General features: G+C 32.0%; 1 protein-coding gene across 1 annotated transcript; it reads right to left on the minus strand.

Moving 5' to 3' along the window:
* Positions 1–351: 351 nt before the first annotated feature.
* Positions 352–6130, minus strand: LOC112741609 (gibberellin 2-beta-dioxygenase 2). The gene is made up of 3 exons (XM_025790626.2): positions 5277–6130; positions 961–1288; positions 352–712 (listed from the first exon to the last, which is right to left on the minus strand). The coding sequence occupies exons 1-3, from the start codon at positions 5663–5665 to the stop codon at positions 470–472; spliced, it is 960 nt and encodes a 319-aa protein (XP_025646411.1). The 5' UTR covers positions 5666–6130; the 3' UTR covers positions 352–469.
* Between the last annotated feature and the right edge of the window lie 17820 nt (positions 6131–23950).

Below are 23950 nucleotides of genomic sequence, written 5' to 3' on the forward strand. Positions count from 1 at the left end.
CAAGTAGTAGAGCTTTTAATTTCCTCATTCATTTTCTCTTCATCTCTTTCCTCTTTCTAGCTCTTCACCCTCTTCACTTGATCCTTCACAATAGAGATTGATGATGAGAGCGGATTCCATATCCACCATGAATTTTCACACATACCATTGATCCTATTAGTGTAAGATAATTTTATAGTGCCGTAAAATGTTAATTCATGAATTGAGTTGAGGTCTTTATTTAGAACTCGTGAGTTTTTTGTGTAACTTCTTAGGTATATATAGTTTTAATGGTCACCTAATTCTTTAGTTAATTCTATCATATAATATTTTGGTATAGTTTTCTATAGAGTCTCTGGTAGTGCAAAATACTTTTATCCTTAGAAAGCGTATTTGCATTGGAGGAAAAAAAATTTAAGCATGCATCACATAAGTCATTGTCTAAAAATAAAAGGTTGATAATAAGTTTTTGGTATTGTGATGAGGTTATTCAATTCCTAAAGAGGTCAATGCGGGTGTCTCCAAGCCTAAGAGAGTAGGTGGCTTTCTTGTACTCAGCCCAAGTGAATGCCCTAAACAGTAGGGAGGGCCTCTCTGGTGTAAGCATCTCCGGCGGAGCAACGATACACGCATTCAGTGGCGGAGCCCCAAAATATGCTATTGACATTCTTGCCTTCTCTGAGTTTGTCACCGCCCTGTGCCGGACACTCACAAATCTTCCATTTGTCATAACCTGATCGTACACAATAATATTAGTAGTGTATTAATGATTAATCTACCTTTTATCTATGTGAATTCACGTGATGTTTTATGTAACATAAGACGTACATACATAACTAACATGTTTCTTTATTTTACCTTAAAGATGTTGTACATGGGTAACATGCTATGTCTATCTCGCTCTCTCTTATGAGAATAGGAATAATGCAATATATATGAATATAGGTATGTAGGTAGGAAAGTGGTAGCATTGATAGATACCTGTAATAAATCACCGACGTTAACAGAGAAAGCTTTGGGGTCAGGAAGGACTGGGATCCACAGACCATGTTGGAGGGAAATTTGGAGGCCAGAAACAGGGTTGGATCTGAGAAGGGTTATGATCTGAGGGTCAGAATGGTCCCCAAAGGCAAGAGAAGGTGGAAGTGGGGGGTAGTGATTGAATCTGAGGAGTGAGTCGCTATCAGGGTGGTTGATGAAGGTGGTGAAGATGGAAGTGTTGGGGACCCCCAAACCCTCTGCCATCAGCTCCAATATCTCACATGCTAACTCCTCCACTGCATCTCTGTATGCACTCACCACCCTATACCTGCATCATCATTCCAATCCTCTATTCACTATCAGTTGCATTCAAACAGGTAAAAGTGTTTCTCAATTTCTGACATGCAATCCCACCTCTTAGGACTACCCTTTAGTTTTCATATATAGCCCCATGTGCTATTCTGATGCTTTTTATCTGTGATGAACGGATACTCATGTACATATAGGATATAATATGATACTGGGACACGTGGGTATTCAAATTTTAAAATTTTATAAGATATACTATAAAATATAAATTATTTTTTAGATAAATTATAATAATATTTTAATATTTTATTGGTATTTAATATTTTTTTTATTATTAAAAATATTAAAAATATTTTTTATTTTAATATTAATAATAATATATATTATTTCTAAACTCATGTCAAGAATATATGTTAAGTATAAGACTGGACACGTTTACACGTGATGGTATTTAAGTGTATTTAATTGCGTTTAAAGAAGAATTTTTTATTTTTTATTAAGACACGGTTGGACACGACAAACATAAATAGCAGATGAGTGTCGTGTCTAAAACGTGTCCTATATGTGGACACGACAGCTCAATAAAATATCCGTACTTTATAGGTTTTTATAATTTCACGTGCACTCTAATAATTCAATTCTACTCAATACAAGATTGTAATTAATTAGATCATAACATATATTTACTAGTTTAATTATTCTATTAATCTTTATTATTTTACTAAATTTGTAATTAAGTCTTTATATTTTTCTTTTAGTTAGGTCTTTATACTATTTTTAATTTTATAATTAGATCATTTTCGTGTCAAAAACGTTAAAATTAACATAATATTCTTTCCAAAAACATATAATCAAAGATCTAATTAGATTATTGATTGTAGGTACATTCAATTTGCGGATACATATTTCGTTAGCTCTAATATTTTTTATATTGACAAGGATCTAATTACAAAATTAAAAATAATGTAAAAATATAATTAAAAAAATTAAATATAAAGACTTAATTATAAATTTATTAAAATCATAACAACTAATAATATATATATATATATATATATATATATATATATATATATATTAGTTAAAATAGATCTTAGCTTATGTGTGAGAACAAAAAAATTAAAATATATATGCTACATGCTAACATGCTGATGAACTGAAATTTTATGTTTATTTCGAATTTCATATTTTATGATGATGTTTATGCTTCATTTTCCATTAAATATATATGAAAAAATATAGACATAATTTGTATCATCCATCAGTTGAAAGAAATGTATTATATTATATATGGTACACATAAAATTTCTCTCTCTAAGGGTGAAAAATATTTGATAGACTAATTCTGACTATGTTTCTAATTACAATAAAATTATTAAACTAGAATTTTTGGATAAGTATATTTGAAATATTAGAAGTTCTTCAAACATATATAGGAATGATATGCAAATAATTATCGCCTAGTTAATTAAAAGGTGCAAAACAAGGGTTACCTATAGCATAACGGATATTCCAAAGATATTGGATAAATTGCGCGTCCACACAATTGGATGTACAAATACTTAGATATTTCAAAAATAAAAGTAACTTAATAAGTAATAACTGATTTTAAATTATCCGTTTAGTGATTTATCATAGAATAGAGTATAACTTTTACTTTGAGTAAGACTAATGTATATTCACAAAATAATAAATTTAAAAATATATATGTATAAATAAATCGTATTGTTAGGTGTATTTGCAACAACATATTTTAATAATGGGTTATATTACGTGTACACTAAAATCAGCTATCAAAATCAGCTACCAGTATAAAATACATGTTAGAATACAAATATACATTAAAAATAAATTAAACTACACATGTATTTATACACAAATACATTAATAGCTGATTTAGTGATTGATTTTAGTGTACAAATAGCATTTCTTTAATAATTGATTTGATTTGTTTGTAACGAATTAAATTGAAAATGAATTATTGTATTTGGAGCAATTATGTAAGATAATAGGAATTAATTTGATTTACAAATTTATATAATAATTTGATTTTATATTTTTATCTTTTATTTATTATACAATATTCCAATATATATAACCAAGAACCACCACCATCATCACCAATAGACTACCATCTCTTTCATCTCCAAACCCTTTTATATTAATACATATAGGGTAAATGATTTTTTCATATGTTTAACATGTCAAATTATTTTAATTTCAATCAAATTCTATAAAAAAAGAAGTAAAAATATTTGAGAGAAGTGTTAAAATAAATACATAGGATTTACACATTAATGATCAATCCATATTTTTTTTATCCATTTCAAATAAAGAATTTGATTTTAGAATCTAATCATCCTACTTTTATTGTGTTCTAAACACACTCATAAGGTCATTAATTACTATAGTGTTACATATTGGGAGAAGCAACTAATGTCATTAATTATTAGATATATAATTATTTATATTTTTATCTATTGAGTTACACTTTTGAAATAAGTAATTCTATGATATGATATTAAAATTTTTATACTAAAAAAATTTATAATTTAATTTTTGATATAAAAATTTTAAGTATAAAAAAAATAAAAAAGTCTTATGCATAATTCACACTTTTTAAAACTCAAAATTTCTTACATATATAAAAAGATATATTAAATATATAATTAATCATATATCTTGATTATGAATTTAAATTTATGAAATAAATAGTTTTACGAGAATTACTAATATTACCACAAAAATCAGTTTTAATAAAAAATTTTTAGTAACAATAATATAATGGTCACTATATGTCTTATTTAATTTATGTTTTTGCGGTATTTACATATTGTTGTTAGTAATTATATATTTTTTACGGTCATTAAAAAATATTTTTATCGATGATTATATAATTGTCGCTAAAATATTTTAGCGACAAAATATAATACGATTAATATTTAGTCATTAGTAAATATATTAATAGTTATTTTTATTACAGCTAAAAAATAAATAAGTGTTAAAAATAATTATTTTAGTAGCTAAGAAAAAGAAAATTGGATGATAATAGAAAGAAGGAAGGACCACTTCACTAAGAGATACATGCATAGAGCAAGCTGTACAAGTGCTGTTGTGTAAAGAAAGAAAGAATGGTTCCATCACTCAGAATGAATGGCATTGCATTGGAACCTTCAACACTACATTCTCTCTCCCTTAATTGTTGCTCTCTTACAACTCATACCCAAGGTACGTACCTCCCAACCCAAACCTTATCATTATTCATTGCTTGCATAATTACAACTAGCTTATTATTTATATACCTCCATACACCACAACCTAGCTACTACAAAACAATATTAATTATTTGTATCATTTTATGCATATAGTTAAACAATATTTTTAATCTCCTATTGTTATATTGAAGATTACTTGGTCTACACTATACTACAACTAGCAAAAGAGAGAAAAAAGTATTTGAAGTATATTGTATAACAGAGGAGAGTAAATAAATATACAAAAGAAAAAGATCTAGTTGTTAAATGGAGCTATTTAGAGTTTATAGCGCAGCTAGGGATTGGATACAATTTTTTTGGGTATTTTTAATCATAAATTTTAAATTTAAAAAAATAAAAAATAAATTTAATTTATAATAAAAAAAAGTTATCTCATGTTAATTACTTAAATTTTATTTTGAATAATACTATATATTTAAGTTTTTTATGAACTAAATTTAACCAAATTAAATAATAAAATTTAAAATAATACTAGTCATAACTATTTTTTGTTATATTTGATCAATTTAATTAAATTTAATTAATAAAAAAATTTGGATATGTAACATTATTCTTTTATTTTCTATTTTTCTTTTAAAAATTGGTAAAAGTGATCCGACCTATTTTTAACCTAAAACGAAAAACAGTAATCTCACCTCTTCAAAACACTACAAGATTAATGCGATAATCCAAAAGTAATGGACAACAACATTCTAAATAAAAGAACAAAAAAAAAAAAAAGGGTGCACATACCTGAAGTTTGATGGGTCATTGGAGATGGTTGTGGAGATCTTAGAAATATGAGAAGCACTTCCATTTAAAAGGAGGTATTCCACCTCACCAACGTCGCCATTGAACCCTATGTTCTTGCATCCATACCCTAGCGGAACGCTATCGTAATTGGATGCAAGTTTCGCCTTTTGGGAAGCCGGCTTCGCGAAGAAGTCGAAGCCGGCTTCCTCCATGTTGTCTATTATGTCTTGAGGAATCCGGTGGTTGATGACGTTGAAGAATCCATACTCTTCGCTCGCTTTCACGATCAGCTTTGCAACCGTTGCTCTTTCTTTGGATAAGTCTATGGTGGGAAGGTTGATGGATACAATCTTTTCGGTTTGGATTGAATTGGGTGAAGCTACCACCATTTCTTATATGGAAGTTAGAACACACACAAGGTGTTGAAAGTATGTAGAAGAATTAAAGGGATATAATATATAAGTATTTGGTGAATAGTGAATAGTGGACCTTATTATTATATAAACATGAGAAAAGAAAAATAACAAGATGGATGGAGAGAAAGAGAAAGAGAAAGAGAAAGAGAAAGGTTATTATATGTGTGATGGGATTGATGATGAAGAAGAGCAGGCAAGAAGTGAGGAAATGTGAACAAGAATGATGGTCTATTTATACAGAAACAAACCATCATGGGAGCGAATCTATGCACAAAAAACACCATTTATTATATTATTACAAACACATACTATGGTAAAAAATTATATATAAAATCTGGAATTCTATTATCTAAAATTATAAAAATCAATCATTGTTAACAAAATAAAAAAGATTTAGTATAAGGACAACAAAAAAAACATAAAAAAATTTACACAAATAAAGAAAAGACTCTTACACGAAAAAAATATAAATATTGAAGTGATTTTTGACATATTATGTAATGTGATATAATATTAATAATAAAACTAATTTGGATTGATCAAGCGGCTAATTTATTCGTCCACTTAAGTAAATATTGGTGGTTTATTAAATACAGCATTCATTTATATATACAATAATTCATTGACTAACGAGAATCTTTATGTAAAATTCAGATCTTGTGATTAATTAATAATTGACCTATCAGATTAAAAGATAATATAATAAAAAAATTATCAATGATAATGTCATCATTTGATTAGATGACAACATAACTTTGTTATGCATAATTAAAAGTTAAAAACATAGTAATAATAACATTAAAAAAAATTGATTTTTGGTTTAGTTATCAGTTTGAAATGAACTTTCAAATCCAATATTTTCCGTTAATTAGAATTGAATTTGAAAGAAGTAGTGAGCTTTTTTTTAGAAAAAAAAAAGTTGTTTAAAGTCACTTTTATTAGACATAAAATTAGGGTATTAAGTTAAAATTAATTTTACTAAATTAATTCTGATAAAAAGTATTAATTTTATTTGGAATCAATTTCATACAAATAGAACCAACCATATACACCATCAAGTCATGTAAATAATATAAGATGGGCACTGAATCAAACTTCGTTAGATAGTAATTCAATTATTAAGAGGAATATTTGTTCCCGTAATAAATGACCACATTTTTCAGACATTATTTATGAGAAAGAGTAATTATCCCAAAGGTGGTGAGTGTTAAAAGAAAGAATGTTCACGTTTTGGTACATCACTAGCTACACATATTTTTTTCCGGCACAAAAGATTTTTTTTTTTTCACTTTTTATCGATTATTTTAATAATAAAAATAGAAGTAATTATTCAATCAAGTAAAGTGTACATATATAGTGAGGATTATGTTAAGGTGAAAAGTATTTTTTTAATGAATAATGTAGAATTGTCCTTTTTATAATAAAAAAATATCATATGCAATAATGCAAATTTCTCTTAAAAATTTTAGTTAGAATCTCCACTCTGATTTTTACCCAATTTCATTATTCACCAAAGAAAATTTCATACAGTGATGTGCATAACATTGTTCTTTATAAAAATATGGTTTTCATTTGCAAAACGTATATATATATATATATATAAGAGTTCAAAACCTCTTCTAAAATTAATAAAATATAAAAAAATTGTGTGTTTGTCATCACCAAAATTTATTAATCTTCTAGAATTTCAGAACATTTTAATAACTGTTGATTTAAATTTAATTATTGATATAATGATATAAATGATGCTAAAATTATATATATCATAATTGCTTTTATTATATATTATAATATTATTCATTATATAATAAAAATGATTATTACTATATTTTATAATTAGTTTAATTTTTATGGTTTTATAACCTACAAGTTTTTGTTTTAAATTTGAATTTTAAAATATTCATTTTTATTATAATATTTTAAATAGTATTTATTATTTTTTGTAAATTAAATATCATTTTAATGAAGTTTATTTACTAATATTTTGCTTCATCAACAAAATACACAATAAAATATGATCCGTTACCCAAACCTTGACCCACCACAACAGCAATCTCGGAACCTAGTATAGCTGGCAGAGATAACTTTTTTAAAATAACCACTCCACTCAAACTACCATTATTCCAATAAACTCGGATAACAACCAGCATGGACTCCATGAAACCAATAACAAACTTGATACGAACAACAGAACACACAACAAACAATTAGATATATATACTAGTATACAGCTAGTCCAAAAGTACGAAATCCACTTCAGTCTTATTCTAAATTCTCTCACACTCACACTTACTTGAGTGTTAGAGTCCCTTTACAGGTACCCAACGCCGCCTCTTCACAAGAAGACGATGTCCTATTCAGTTCGCTCTTAAAAAAAGTTAGTTCAAATGCTGGCAGAATAAATTATATGTCGGAGCTCACTTTCACACAAAAACAGAATAAAAAATAAAAATATTTTTATATGTTTTAATTTAATCAGACTCGTAAATATGGCATCCGTATGTATATAACGGTATCTAATATTTTGCAAATACGAGATTCATGATGGATCAATACCAAAAACAAAAAAAAAGTGATCAGATTTATGATGGATAAGCATACATAATTTGTTAACTACACCAAGTAATGTATGATATCAATTTATTCTATCATACGTAATATAACATCCAAAACAATAGCCTATAAATCAAGTTGGGTTGATTTAGTAGTTAGTTTATTAATCCTCTTAAATAAAGTTATATTTATTTTTAGGGACAGGATACTAAAACAGGAATATAGAGATACAAAATTATATTTTGACAGATAAAATATAAATAGAGACATTATATTCAGAGACATTGAATTAGTGTATTTTGTGTCCATCCTGATAAAAATACACAGAAATATTAACAAGAGACACAACTTCTTTTTTATTTTTTATTTTATTATTTTTATTAATTTTTTATAATTATATTTTTTTATTATTATATTTTTTTCTCAAATTTTTTGAATGAAAAAATAAAAATAAATTAAATTTTCATAATTTGTTCTAATTTATTACCAAATAGAATACAAGAATACAAAATTATGTTTCTGTTCTTTGTGTCTTGTTATCAGTGTCTTGTCTTGTTCTGTTTTTAGAAACAAATGCAGCTTAAGTGTCGAAATTTTGAATCCTGATTTGTATATGCAATAATCCATTGGCCAATGATAAACCCTTAAAAAAAAAAAAAAGCCTATAAATTGAATTAAAATTGAAACTTGAGTGAATTCTTTTCTATACGATAAAAGGCATGATTTAAAAAATGTAAGCTATAGATAGACCCAATATAATTAAAAGTTGGATACATTATTATAAGAATATCCAAACTAATAAATGAAGCAAAAATAAAGCATCTCAATTGTTATCTTTATTATGTTTGCTTTGTTCTTAATCCATTTTTTCATCATCCATCACCCACTAATGAATGCTAATTTGAGGTACGGTCTAACCTTCTCGTTATATATGGTCAATGCAGGTCCAGCACTACAATCCTACGTCTCTATCAAAACTCAAGTACCTATAGAATTCGAAGCAATTATTAGGAGTGTGTCTCTTTAAAATATCAATTAGAATTAAAAGTTTTAAAAAAAAGTTTTTTATACATATGTAAAATAAATTTTTTTTTTTGCATTTTGATTTTTGACCATATTAGTGATAATATAATGAAGAAAGCTGATCAAATTACCCAATATATTTACAAAAAGTTGTTGGTCTAGAATTTCTTTATTTGTTGTTAGGGGCTACCTTAACATTATTGCTTAGTGGTGGTGTTGTAGCTTCCACTTAGAAATATATTGATAATGATGAAGAAACAAGGATTTGCCATGTGCCTAATACTGAAGAGTACTAGGTGATGATAGTGAAACATGAATATTATATAGGCCCCATGTCGAAGCAATGTTCACACTACTTGCAAAGCTAGATATCCTACTTTGTTTAAGCATTGACCTTTTGGCTGATGTCAACGTATCCACATTTTTATGTTTAGACCAAACAACTACAACTATGGAAGCCACATATATAGCACGTACTCTTGATTCGCTTCATTCTCATCCACTCATTATTACATTTCTTCCACAACAATATTATCAATCTTGTAGGACTGGTGTTCGAAAAAGAGTCTTACATTACAAGTTAGTACTTAGGAAAAATAATTATGTGATATTAAACTTTTTTAATATAATAGTTAATTTTTGTAGTAATAGTTTTTTCAAAGTTTTATAACTCGTTAGGTTAGTGTTTTTATTGAGAGCCGAGCAATCAAAAAAGGGATTGAGTGAAGTGCTTAGAATGAAACTGTTAAGACACTAACTCTTAAAGAGGATTCTATATTATGAGTCTTGTGGGACTAATATTTTGAAGTGAAAAAAAATTGCACACCGAAAAACAAAAGATAGAATTTTATAAGGTTTTGGACTCTCCTATCGTAATAACTAGTTTTTGTGGTGATAGTTCTTTTGAGTTATATTTTTCTATTGAGATTAGCCACATAATATATGAACAAAAACTCACTGAACTTAATATCACAGTCTTCGTTGTGTTATAGAAGTAGAATAAATTCGTTAACCACTATCATTAAAATTGACAAACGATCACCAGAAGAAGAAGATCTAGTGACGAGGAGCACAAAAAAAAAGTTAAAATGGATGGAGAAGATCAAGCAGAAGAACATATGGAGATCACACAGAAAGGAGAACATTTTGAATTTGTTAAAAAGTCTAAAGACTCACTAGAGAATATTGTTATCCTTATCAATGGTGCATCCGAAGTTTTCAAGATTTCCTACAAGTATAGGCTGATGAACGACGGGCTTGGAAAGTTGAATTAATCCATATGAAATCGTCAAGATGGTCATAGAAACTACATCTCTGATGAGGATCTAGTGGAACATATAGAAGAATCACAGACTCCTTTCAATCCAAATCCTGTTATAGAGGTGTCTTTGGAAGAATATGATGAATGGTGCAGGCCGTGGAAGCAAGCACTCATCGTTAAGCCCTTAGAGAAGAGTCTGAACTTACAGACTATGGAACGGTGAATAAACAGGAGATGGACAAAGAAGAAAGTAGTTCATGTGATGGACCTTATCGGAGGGTACTCCCTAGTGAGATTCTCTAACCAAGAGGATAACTCACATGCTCTGTTTGAGGATCCCTGGATGATCACTGATCATTACCTCTTAGTTCAAAGGTGGCAGCCTTTTTCATATCCCAAGAGAGTGAGGTTAAAAAGGTTGCTGTTTGGATTAGGATTCTCAATTTCCCAGCCGAATTGTACAATAGATATTTCTTATGGAAGGTTGGAAAATCTATTGGAACCATGCTCAAAGTGGATGAACACACGTCTATTCACTCAAGAGGTAAATTTGCACACATCTGCGTGGAAATTGACTTAAGAAAAAAGGTGGTGCCATCTTTCTCAGCCTTGAGAAAAGAATTCAGGCTAGAATATGAAGGTATTCATCTAATATGTTTAAATTGCGGTAGATATGGACATAAATACGATGGATATCCTGAGAAGATGAAGGAAACAAAGGATAGACAACAATCTCAAGCAACTACTGAAGAACAGAACCATCATAAGGGGAAAAACGCCATCGTGGTCCAAGGTCAGCCAGCATTGGTGAATACAGGGAACCAAGTTAGGAAAGATTTGATTGCAACGAAAAATTCGGGGGTGATGGAAGTAGCCGTTGGTACAGTTAAGGAAAGTTACGAGCATCAATCTGGGGAGGAAAAATCAGATTTAACTGTTGTAAATGAGGAAAGTTTATATGGTCCCTGGATGGTTGTCAAAAAGTTCCAGAGAAAAATAGGCAAGAATTAGGAAGTAATTATGGGGATATAAAAAAAATTGTAATAATAGGTTTGATGCTCTTCAGAAGGAGAAAGAAGCTCAAGAGAGAGAAGATAAAAAAAAGGAAAGTATCAGAAAAGACAGCCTAAACATATGCAGAAAAGAGAGATAAATGCCAAAGGAAGTCAACAATTTAACAAGCTGGCTACACAGAATCGAAATTATAAAGGAAGCCAAAATGTCAACTTTGCTAACCGAAACACAAAAGAAAAAAGCTCAGAGATAAACAAAAAACTAAATGAAGAACAGTTGAGATCGGCAAGTACATCTCAGAACAAACAAAAGACCATTATTATTGCTGAACTGAGTCAACATTTTTAAGGAAAACAAAACAAAGAGAAGGATCAAATGCACTAGGAATATTGGAAACAATTTAGCGAACTTTCAAAACCAGTTTATTCAAGCCACAAAGAAGGGTATTATATCCCTACTAATGATACTCATGATCCTATCTTAGATGCTCACATAGCAAGGATTATGGAGGGGGGGGGAAGGGAAATGTAGAGCAAAACAATGAGTATTATAAAAAGAACCTCCGGGAGCGAATAGCTATGGTGGAGAAGCACAAGAGATGACCATTGACCTTGATAGTATAGAAGAAACTGCTCTAAATTAGAATGTAGCATATATTGAAGAGGAGCCTAAGGTTATGGAAGCCTAGATGAGCCTCTTTTGCACTAGGAAATTTCTTATCTCTGAGTAGACTTTTTTATTTACATTAGTATCTATGAATATCTTATTTTGGAATTGTAGAGGAGCCTCTTCTAAAGGCTTCAAATCTATCTTAAATGATCTTATGTTTAGATATAAAACTAACTTTTGTATCTTGTTAGAAACTCATGTCTCAGGTACTAAGGTTGAGGCTATTATCAATAAATTGGGGTTTGACTCGTGGTGTATTAGTGATGCTGAAGGTCTTTCAGGTGGTATCTGGTGTCTTTGGAGGTCAAATTCATGGAATATAAAGCCACTCATCATTCACAAACAATTTGTTCATATGGAAGTGCAATGGCAAAATAATGCTCTTTGGTTTTTTACTACTATTTACGCCAGTCCTAGGGTCGAAAACAGAAGAGAGCTTTGGACCAAGATAAAGGACTTAGCTAAGAATATTAATGGACCTTGGTGTCTATGAGGAGATTTCAACTTCATTTTTTCTCTGAATGATATAGAGGATCTTTTAATTTTTCTCTTGACACTAATATTTTTAATGATGTTTTACTTAATTGTGAGTTTAAGGATTTAGGATTCTCTGGACCCCTTTTACTTGGCAAAGGAGGACTACAAAGAGAATACTGGATCGTTTTATTAGCAATTTTAACTTTTCTGATATTTTTTCAGATGTTGGTATAAAATATTTACTCAAACTAAAGTCCGATCATCTCCTCATTTTGCTGGATTTTCAATTATCTCAAAGGGAATAAGGAGTTAAGCCTTTTAAATTCCTTGCTCCTTGGGTTTTTCATGAGGATTATAATAATATGATGAAAAGTAACTAGCTGGAACAAAATAGTTTGTTACAGAATATTAGCAACTTTGTCAACACAGCTAAGACTTAAAACAAAAAAATTTTTGGGCATATTTTCAAGAAAAAATAACGCATTCTCCTAAGGCTTGAAGAGATCAACAAAATGAACTCTTTCAACAATAATTTCTTCTTGGATAAACTCCAAAAAGATTTGTAGAAAGAATATGAGACAATAGTAATTCATGAGGAGACTTGTTGACAACAAATGTCTAGATGTGATACTATTAAATTTGGTGATAAAAATTTAAAATATTTTCACTCGAAGACAAATGGAAGACGTAAGAGAAACAAAATCATAGCCTTAAAGAGTGAAAAAGGCGAATGGGTGGAGAATGTGGACACTCTTAAAGTTTGGGGTGCTAATTATTTTTAAGAATCTTTATTGTTCAGAATCTGATTATAATGACTTTGTTGTTTCTAATCAGTTTCCTAAGTTACAAGATATAGAGTATCAAGATATGGCTAAGGAGGCATCTAGCGAAGAGATTAAGGATGTGATTTTTTCTATGGGAAGCTGGAAGGCTCCGGAAAGCGATGACCTCCCAGCCAAATTCTATTAACAAGCCTGGGATGTGGTGGCAAATTCCCTTACGACTTGGGTGAAAGAAGTTTTTAATGAGTCTCACAACATAACAGAAGTGAACAAGACTCTGATAGTTATTATTCCCAAAATTCTTTCACCGAAAAATTTTGGACATTTTAGACCTATTAGTCTCTGTAATATTTGCTATAAAATTGTGACTAAACTCGTTGCATCTAGATTGAAAAAATATATGCACTCTCTTATTTCTAATACTCAGTCAAGTTTTGTGCCGGCAGGGTTAGTGTAGATAATATCTTAGTAGCACAAGAGGTAGTTCACACTACGAGGAATAAAAAACACGGAAAAGGTTTGATGGCTATAAAAATAGACCTAGAAAAGGCCTATGACATACTTAATTGGCTCTTTGTGATGGACTCCTTCAAAGATGCAGGGATCCCGGATCAAATTTGAAGTGTTATTAGCTTTTGTATATTGACGACATCCATGAACCTTGTTTGGAATGGCTCTCCATCAGAAAGCTTCACCCCAAATAGAGGAATTAGATAGGGAGATCCTCTTTTTCCGTACCTCTTTGTTTTGTGCATTGAACGTTTATCCCATTTGATAAATAAGTTAGTTCATGATAAGAAATGGGAACCTATAACTCTATCAAGAGGGGGCCTAAAATTTCTCATTTCTATTTTGCATATGACCTAGTTCTCTTTGCAAAAGCGGATAGGAAACAAGTTCAGATTATCAAGGAGGCCTTAAATCATTTTGTGAGTGTTCGAGACAGAAAACCAACATTGAAAAGTCTTGTGTGTACTTCTCTAATAATGTTAATCATACCATGAGACAAATGCTGAGCCAAGACCTAGGAATCAACCTCACAGCTAACTTGAGAGTCCCTCTCATTCATGAAAGGTGCAATCAATAACACTTTCAATTGTTATTAACAAGATACAAAGCAAGTTATCTAGCTGGAATAGAAAGACTCTCTCCTTATCCGGAAGGTGCACACTTGTACAATCAGTGCTATCAACTATTCCTAGCTACTGCATGCAAACCATGAAGATTCCAGTAGTAATATGCAACAAGATAGAAAAAATTTGTAGAAATTTCTTACAAGAAAGCAGTGATGAGGAAAAGAAAATATACCTTCTTGGTTGGGACAGCGTGTGTAAACCGAAAGAGAAGGGTGGGTTAGGCATCCGAAAGGCACAAAAATCTAATTTCCTATTTCTAATGAAGCTTGCATGGGGCCTCATCCACAATAGAGAAGCACTCTGGGTCAAGGTTCTCCAAAGTGTCATGGTGGAGAAACATGTGGGAGTTTCGTTGGTACATTCTATAAAAGAGCTTATGACTAGACCACACAAAGTGATGATTCGGCATGTTTTCAGAGAGGCAAACTAATGTGCTGACGTTTTGGCTAAGCATGGACAAGATATAGAAAAGGGGATTAGGTGGTTTCAAGAAATTCTAGCCATGGTGGTACCGTTTGCTTGTGCAGATGAAAGAAGGATGAGGTTTTTCAGGAAGATTGTAGTTTAATTTCTTTTGTTTTGGGCCATAGGCCCCGTTAGAATAAAAAAATATATTGAATATAATTTAATTTTAATACACTATTAATATAAAACTATTTTACACAGGCATTTAGGAACAGATGTATTCATAGTTGAGTGGGGGCAAGTGCCCCCCAATAAAATTTGACAAATTACTAAAAAGTACTTAGTAAAAAAAAATAGGTGCCTCCACCCCCCAAAATAATTTGACCCCACCTTAAATCCCACCCCTAAAAACAATTTGACCCCACCCCAAAATTGAAATTTCTAAGCCCGTAACACTCTTCTCCTTCTTCCCTTTCTCAATTTTGTCTCTGCTCTCCTTTTCTCCCTCACGTAATTGATGCGTAGCTCACCGCCCACCTTCTTATCTATCCGCAGTCTACATCACTGTCGCGGATTCATCGACGCTGCTGGCTTGTCATTGTCTCAGTGTCTCTTGACCTACCCTACTCGCCTGCTCCCTTACTCTTTGTTTCTGCGTTCATTGTCTCCTGCTGGCTCGTTGCTTTGTCATTGTCTCTTGCGGTTTTGCACTCTCGTCACTCTGTCTATTCGTCTGTCTCGCCACTCCATCATCTCTGTCGCTCTCTGCCTCTACATTTGTGACTCTCTCGCAGACCGTCTCTCCACTCTCCAATAAGAATTAATTTTATCAATTTAGAAATAAAAATTTGAGGCTGTTTGAAATTTGAATAATTGATGTGAATTAGGATATTAATTAAATTTTACAATGAATCTCCTTATTGGAATTGTGAATTATTTTTATATGAATCTCGTTATTAGAAGATGCTATAAGATGAGGAATAATGTTGTGGGGTAGTCATTTTTTAAATTCGATGGTTTTCGCCTTGGTGGCATATTAACTTATTGTCACTGCAATTGTATTGTGCAACATCTATATTTTTGGATTTTTTTACTATATACATTCCTAATTTGATGTTATATTATTGTATTTTTCTTATTCTTTGGTTTATATTTTGTATTTATAATTTTATATTGTACTTTTAAATTTGTATGGAATTATAAATTATTTTTATTAATTAATTAACTTAGGTCTATAAACTTATTCTTTTAGTAATGGAGAAATATTTCAAAAGAACATCGTCGTTGGAGATTGGATCCCAAAATAATTCATCAAATTCTTCTAATAAAAGGAGATTTTTAGAATTCAAAGTAGAGAGTCTTATAACAGATTTAGGACAACGACCAAAGATCTGAAGTTATCATCTGAATGACAGAGATAAAGTTAGATGTGCATATTTGCAAAAAAAAGTCCTTATCAACCAAGGATTCATGATTTTCCGCAAGCTGCTTGTGGTTCTTTTGGAAGATTTAATCCTAATTAGTTTGATGACTATGGCAACTGGTTAGAGTATAGTATATCAAAAGATGTTATTTTTTGTCTTTGTTGTTATCTTATGAAACCCGAGATTGAAGGTAGTGATGCTTTTGTAACTAATGGCTTTTCAAATTAGAAAAAAAGGAGAGACTACAAACTTATGTTTGGATTCATGATAGTGCTCATAATCAAACTTGGAGAAAATGTGAAGCACGTATGAGACCAAAATAACACATCACTGCTGCTATTAAAAAACAATCTGAGCAAGCTAATAAGAATGATCAAATTCACTTGTCAACAACAATTAATTGTATTAGATTTCTTTTGCGACAAGGATTGGCCTTTCGTGGTAATGATGAGACAGATGATTTTGTTAACCAAGAAAATTTTTTGGAACTTCTGAATTTTCTTGCGCAACATAATAAAGAGATTGGTTGTGTTTTCAAACATGCTCGTGGGAATCTTAAACTAATAGCACCCTCAATCCAAAAAGACATTGCAAGAGTTGCTGTAAGTGAAACGGAAAAAGTTATTGTTGATGATCTTGGGGATGAATTATTTGTTGTTTTGGTTGATGAAGTCTGCGACATTTATATTAAGGAGCAAATGTCAGTTTGCTTAAGGTATGTGAACAAAGAAGGACAAGTTAGGGAGCGTTTTCCTGGTCTTTTTCATGTTTCTAATACCAATATTTTATCTCTAAAATTAGTATTGGAGTCATTATTAGAAATATAAAATTTAAGTTTATCAAGAGTATGTAGACAAGGATATGATTGTGCAAGTAACATGTAAGGAGAATTTAATGGTTTGAAAACTTTGATATTAAAAGAAAACTCTTATACTTTTTATGTACATTGTTTTGCCCTGTTTTGCCCACCAACTTCAGTTAGCTCTTGTACCGATCGCAAAAAAACAAGTTGAAATTGTTTTGCTTTTTAATTTGTTAACTAATTTGTGTAATGTTGCTAGAATATCGTGTAAACAAAAAGATATGCTTTGTGATAGTCAGATGACTAAGACAATTGAAGTATTCAAAAGTGAAAATATTTCTAGTAGTCGTAGACGTGCTTTGAATCAAGAAATAGCTTTAAAAGGAGCTAGAGACATTAGATGGGGTTCACACTCATTTTTTGCATTCAATAAGGAGAAGTTAATCCAGTTATCTCAATTCTATCCATTAGAATTTTCTCTATTCAACTTTTGGCACTTGACAGTCGACTTGAGATGTAACACCCTACCACACAGAGCTTTACGCTTAAGCCGTAAAACAGAGGTAGTGTGGTATTACGACCTCTAAAAATAAAAATATATATATAATATAGTTGAAAAAGTTTTATATCTAGGAGCATTTGAAGGAAAGTTTATAACAAAAGTCATAACACTCACGTAAATGAAATTACTTGTGTGTGAAGAAAATTAAAGTTCATAAACCTAAATAAATAGAAAGTAAGAGTAGGGAGTCAAGGATACAAAATAACAAGCTCCTAACTCAGCCTACGAAGCTAAGGCTGGCCGGAGAAATATTTACATGCAAATATATAACCTTAAGCCCAAAGGAACATGTTTAAAATCCCTAGTTCTCAATAAAACCTCTAGGAGGTACAATAGCAAAGTAATAATATACACATGAGGAGGGTCTATTACGTATATATATATATCAAAATATATAAAAGTAGGGCTCCAAAATATTTCACTTTGCCGCAGAAATCCAAACGCCTAGCGAGGTGCCTCTCGACCTGCATCTGAAAATAACAACACATTATGGGATGAGAACCGGAGGTTCTCAGCATGGTAAAGGTGTCACGCATATAAGATATAAGGTCCTGGGAATGCCAGAGACAATCCTAGAACGCAGACACTCAGAGTTAAAGCTTAAGGAACTAAAAACAGAAGTCATAAATAGGTGGTCGTCTAAAGATTCTCAATTTATCTAAACTTAACCTATACACTAATCTTTCCCACCTTCCTTCCGTTCCTCTGTCTCCTATGAGTTGCACAGATAAACAAGCAAAATAGGAAAACACAAGTAGTTTACAAGTAGTACAGATAACAATTATAACAAATAACAGATTATAAACACATAGGCAATCCCATATAGTTCACAAGCAAGCAAATCAGATAATATGCATATGATGTATGTCTGTCCTATGGCTGTTGATATCAAATGTTGGTTACGTAGCCAGCCCAACATGTCATCAAGCTCAAACTCACCATGGGAAGAATCCCCAAACTGACATGGGGGAGACAACACCCCAAGCTCAATATTATCCGTGGGACAAATCCCAGGCTGACATGGGGAGACAATGCCCTAAGCTGACATGGGGGGAGACAACGCCTCAAGCTCAATAACATCCATGGAAAAAGTCCCAAGCTGACAAGGAGAAAATAATACCCCAAACTCAATGATATCCATGAGAATAATCCCATGCTGACATGGGGAGACGACACCCCAAGCTGACATGGGGAAGGCAACACCCCAAGCTAAAAAATACTCAACTGTTTCTCATAATTATCATTTTCAATCATCATATAACATTCTAGCTTAATTACCCATATCAATCATCATCAAACCATCATACCCAGCCTTCTCATTTTTTCTATTACACATTATTATACAACTTATCAAATTCACCCCCAAGAACTCATGACCAACATAATCTCATACTCAATCATTTTCAACACAAATCATACATAGTCTTCTCTTATGCAACATCACATTCATAATTCATTATCATCACATAATCTCATCATCATTATTACTCAACATTTACCATCATCAATCATTCAATATACATTTCAACCACCGAAATAACAATCATCAATACTAGTCATTAATCCTCAACCATACATGTTATACAACCTATCTTAGGGTCACCTAGCCTCAGTTTTCATAAGACATTATATATTAAGTATGAGAAACCTAAACCATACCTTGATCGATTTTTTGATAACCAGGAACACCTCAAGCATTTCTGAACCACAAGCTCCACAACTCCAGCCCCCTCACCAACGATACCCAACCTCCAAACCTAATCTTCTAGCTTCCAATTTCTCAAATTAACTCCAACTAATTACCAATTTCAATCTAACATCACAATTATCACTGTAATCAATATAGAGTTTACTAAATCAACATCTCACAAAAGGTTAGAGGGTTTTTACCTAACCCACAGCTCAAACAAGCTAAACCCGACAAAACCCGTAGGTTAACTCAAACCTAAACACCAAAATCATGCAAAATTCAACATAATTTCACATTGGTTTTGAAATTGGGGAAGAGAAAATTGAAAATAAAAACGTGTATTCCTTACAAAATTGACCACTGGGCTTTGTAGAGCTCGACACTGCAGTCGCGTGGTCGCAAACGGTGCGACAATCGGAGTTCCGGATCAAAAGTTATTGGAATTTGAATCAAGGACCAAGGGTTTGTTCTCTTCTATCCTTCCCTCGTGTGTTTCAACGCAGCATGCATGAATGGGGAGAGAGAGATGATCTGAATTCATTTTGTTTAGATGAGTGGGTTGGGCCTGGTTTGCCCGGTTCGGCCCGTTTGGCCCAATCATAGGCCAAAATCTTTAAAATTAGTGTCAAAATTCGTATTTTAATTATTTATACTTTATTAAACTATGAACTTTAATTTTCTAATTTCTTTAAATAGTAATTAGTTTATTATTTAATTATTTACTAATTTCTCGAGGTTTACATCCTATCCCCCTAACAAAATATTTTTGTCCTCGAAAATTTGCTCTTAAATCTTCATATACGCTCTCTCATATTCAATTGACTCCTTAATATTCATTTTTCCCTTCACCACCATTAATTCAATACCCTATTCCCAATTCAAGCCTAAGCTAAATCTATCTATTTCATTCTTAGTTTCGTTTAACTCTTTCTCGATGACTGCAATCTTTCTTACCCTTCAAGAGTTCCATCTGATTCAAGTTAATCTATAATCCTTCTCAACTATCTCAAATACTAATCAATTCTTCAATCGCTTAATCGGAGTCAACCCACAATAACCTAAACCACACACTTACACTTTCCATCTCTGACCTTACATCAGCCCTCGAAATCATTCCATATCCCAAGTCTCCTTTCTCTCGTCTCTATAATTCTAGAGTCACCAAAATTATTGCACTTCTGCATCGCTACTCTGATTATAAGCCACTAAGAACTTAATAACTCGTTTATCCTGCCAGAACACTTGTTGAATCTCTTCATCTCTCTAACTAAACGTCATCGACCTTTACTCCATCTGCATGAGTTCTGATCCTTTGGTTTCATTCATCGCTAGGTCCTTACTGCCTCTATCATTGTTTTTAGCTTGTTGTCGTAGCCCGTCAGAAATTGCCTGTGCATCCGTCCTATCATCAACCGTATCACCTCACTCGTGCTCACGAGATGCCATTTGGGTCTTGTTCACACCGAACAATTGATATTAAGGTGATCAGTCTTAATATCTAAAGTCTAGTGCTTCGATTCTCCAAAGGTAATGCTCATGAACATTTATGATATATATGTCAAGCAGGCATCCTAAATAACATGTACACACAGCCAGAGTATGCTCAGAAGCATAGTCAGTCCATTCCCCAGGCTCTACAGGAACGAACTGCTCTGATACCATAATGTAACACCCTACCACACAGAGCTTTACGCTTAAGCCATAAAACAGAGGTGGTGTAGTATTACGACCTATATATATATAATATAGTTGAAAAAGTTTTATATCTAGGAGCCTTTGAAGGAAAGTTTAAAACAAAAGTTGTAACACTCACGTAAACGAAATTACTTGCGTGCGAAGAAAATTAAAGTTCATAAACCTAAATATATAGAAAGTAAGAGCAGAGAGTCAAGGATACAAAATAACAAGCTCCTAACTCAGCCTGCGAAGCTAAGGCTGGCCGGAGAAATATTTACATACAAATATATAACCTTAATCCCAAAGGAACATGTTTAAAAGCGCTAGTTCTCCATAAAACCTCTAGAAGGTACAATAGCAAAGTAATAATATACACATGAGGGGAGTCTATTACGTATATATATATATATATATAAAAGTACGGCTCCAAAATATTCTACTTCGACGCAAAAATCCATACTCCTAGCAAGGTGCCTTTCGACCTGCATCTGAAAACAACAACATAGTATGGGATGAGAATTGGAGGTTCTCAGCATGGTAAAGGTGCCACGCATATAAGATATAAGGTCCTGGAAATGCCAGAAGCAATCCAAGAATGCCGACACTCAGAGTTAAAGCTTAAGGAACTAAAAACAGAAGCCATAAATAGGTGGTCGTCTAAAGATTCTCAACCTATCTAAACTTAACCTATACGTTAATCTTTCCCACCTCCCCTCCGTTCATCCGTCTCCTATGAGTTGCACAGACAAACAAGTAAAACAAGGCAAACACAAGTAGTATACAAGTAGTACAGATAACAATTATAACAAATAACAGATTATAAACACGTAGGCAATCCCATATAGTTCACAAGCAAGCAAATCAGATAATATACACATGATGTATGCATGTCCTATGGCTGTTGATATCAACTGTCGGTTACATAGCCAGCCCGACATGTCCTCAAGCTCAAACTCACCATGGGGAGGATCCCCAAGCTGACATGGGGGAGACAACACCCCAAACTCAATATTATCCGTGGGACGAATTCCAAGCTAACATGGGGAGACAATGCCCCAAGCTGACATGTGGGGAGACAACACCCCAAACTCAATAACATCCATGGAAAAAGTCCCAAGCTGACATGGAGAAAAAATTACCCCAAGCTCAATGATATCCATGGGAAGAATCCTATGCTAACATGGAGAGACGACACCCCAAGCTGACATGGGGAAGACAACACCCCAAGCTAAAAAATACTCAACCATTTCTCATAATTTTCATTTTCAATCATCATATAGCATTCTAGCTTAATTACCCACATCAATCATCATCGAACCATCATACTCAGCCTTCTCATTTTTTTCATTACACATTATTATACAACTTATCAAATTCACCCCCAAGAACTCATGACCAACATAATCTCATACTCAATCATTTTCAACACAAATCATACATAGTCTTCTCTTATGCAACATCACATTCATAATTCATTATCATCACATAATCTCATCATCATTATGACTCAATATTTACCATCATCAATTATTCAATATACATTTCAACTACCTAAACAACAATCATCAACAATAGTCATTAATTCTCAACTATACATGCCATACAACCTATATTAGGGTCACCTAGCCTAAGTTTCACAAGACATTATGTATTAAATACGAGAAACCTAAACCATACCTTGACCGATTTTTCGATAACTCGGAACACCTCAAGCTTTTCTGAACCAAAATCTCCACAACTCCAGCACCCTCACCAATGATGCCCAGCTTCCAAAGCTAATCCTCTAACTTCCAATTTCTCAAATTAACTCCAACCGATAACCAATTTCAATCTAACATCACAATTATCACTATAATCAATATAGAGTTCACTAAATCAACATCTCACAAAAGGTTGGAGGGTTCTTACCTGACCCACAGCTCAAACAAGCTAAACCCGACAATACCCGTAGGTTAACCCGAACCTAAACACCGAAATCATGCAAAATTCAACATAATTTCACATTGGGTTTTGAAATTGGGGAAGAGAAAATTGAAAAGGAAAAATTAGATTTCTTACCAAATTGACCACTAGACTTTGTAGAGCTCGACGCTGCGGTCGCGTGGTCACAAACGGTGCAACAATCAGAGTTTTGGATCAAAAGTTATTGGAATTTGAATCAAGGACCAAGGGTTTGTTCTCTTCTACCCTTCCCTCATGTGTTTCAACGCAGCATGCATGAATGGGGAGAGAGATGATCTGAATTCATTTTGTTTAGATGAGTGGGTTGGGCCTTGGGCCCAATACGGACCCGGTTTGTCCGGTTCAGCCTGTTTAACCTAATTTTGGACCAAAATCTTTAAAATTAGTGTTAGAATTCGTATTTTAATTATTTCTACTTCATTAAACTATAAACTTTAATTTTCTAATTTCTTTAAATAATAATTATTTTATTAGCTAATTATTTACTAATTTCTCGGGATTTACATGAGAACTTCATATTAGATGTGCGTTCTAATGATTAATTCTCAGACTTAAATGAAATTAATACTCTTTCTCAAAAATTGGCTGAAACTTGAAAAAATATTGTTTATGCATTAGCGTTTCTTCTTTTGAAGTTAGCTTTAGTTTTGTTCGTAGCAACTGTATCAGTTGAAAGAACTTTTTTTACTATAAATATCATAAAAAGTCGATTTCGTAACCGTATGAGAGATGAATTTTTAAATGATTGTTTAATAACATATATAAAAAGAGAGACAATTTATTGTATTGACCATAAAAAAGATTATTCAATCTTTTCTAAA

Source organism: Arachis hypogaea, chromosome 14 (assembly GCF_003086295.3).
Source record: "Arachis hypogaea cultivar Tifrunner chromosome 14, arahy.Tifrunner.gnm2.J5K5, whole genome shotgun sequence".
NCBI classification, from domain to species: Eukaryota; Viridiplantae; Streptophyta; class Magnoliopsida; order Fabales; family Fabaceae; genus Arachis; species Arachis hypogaea.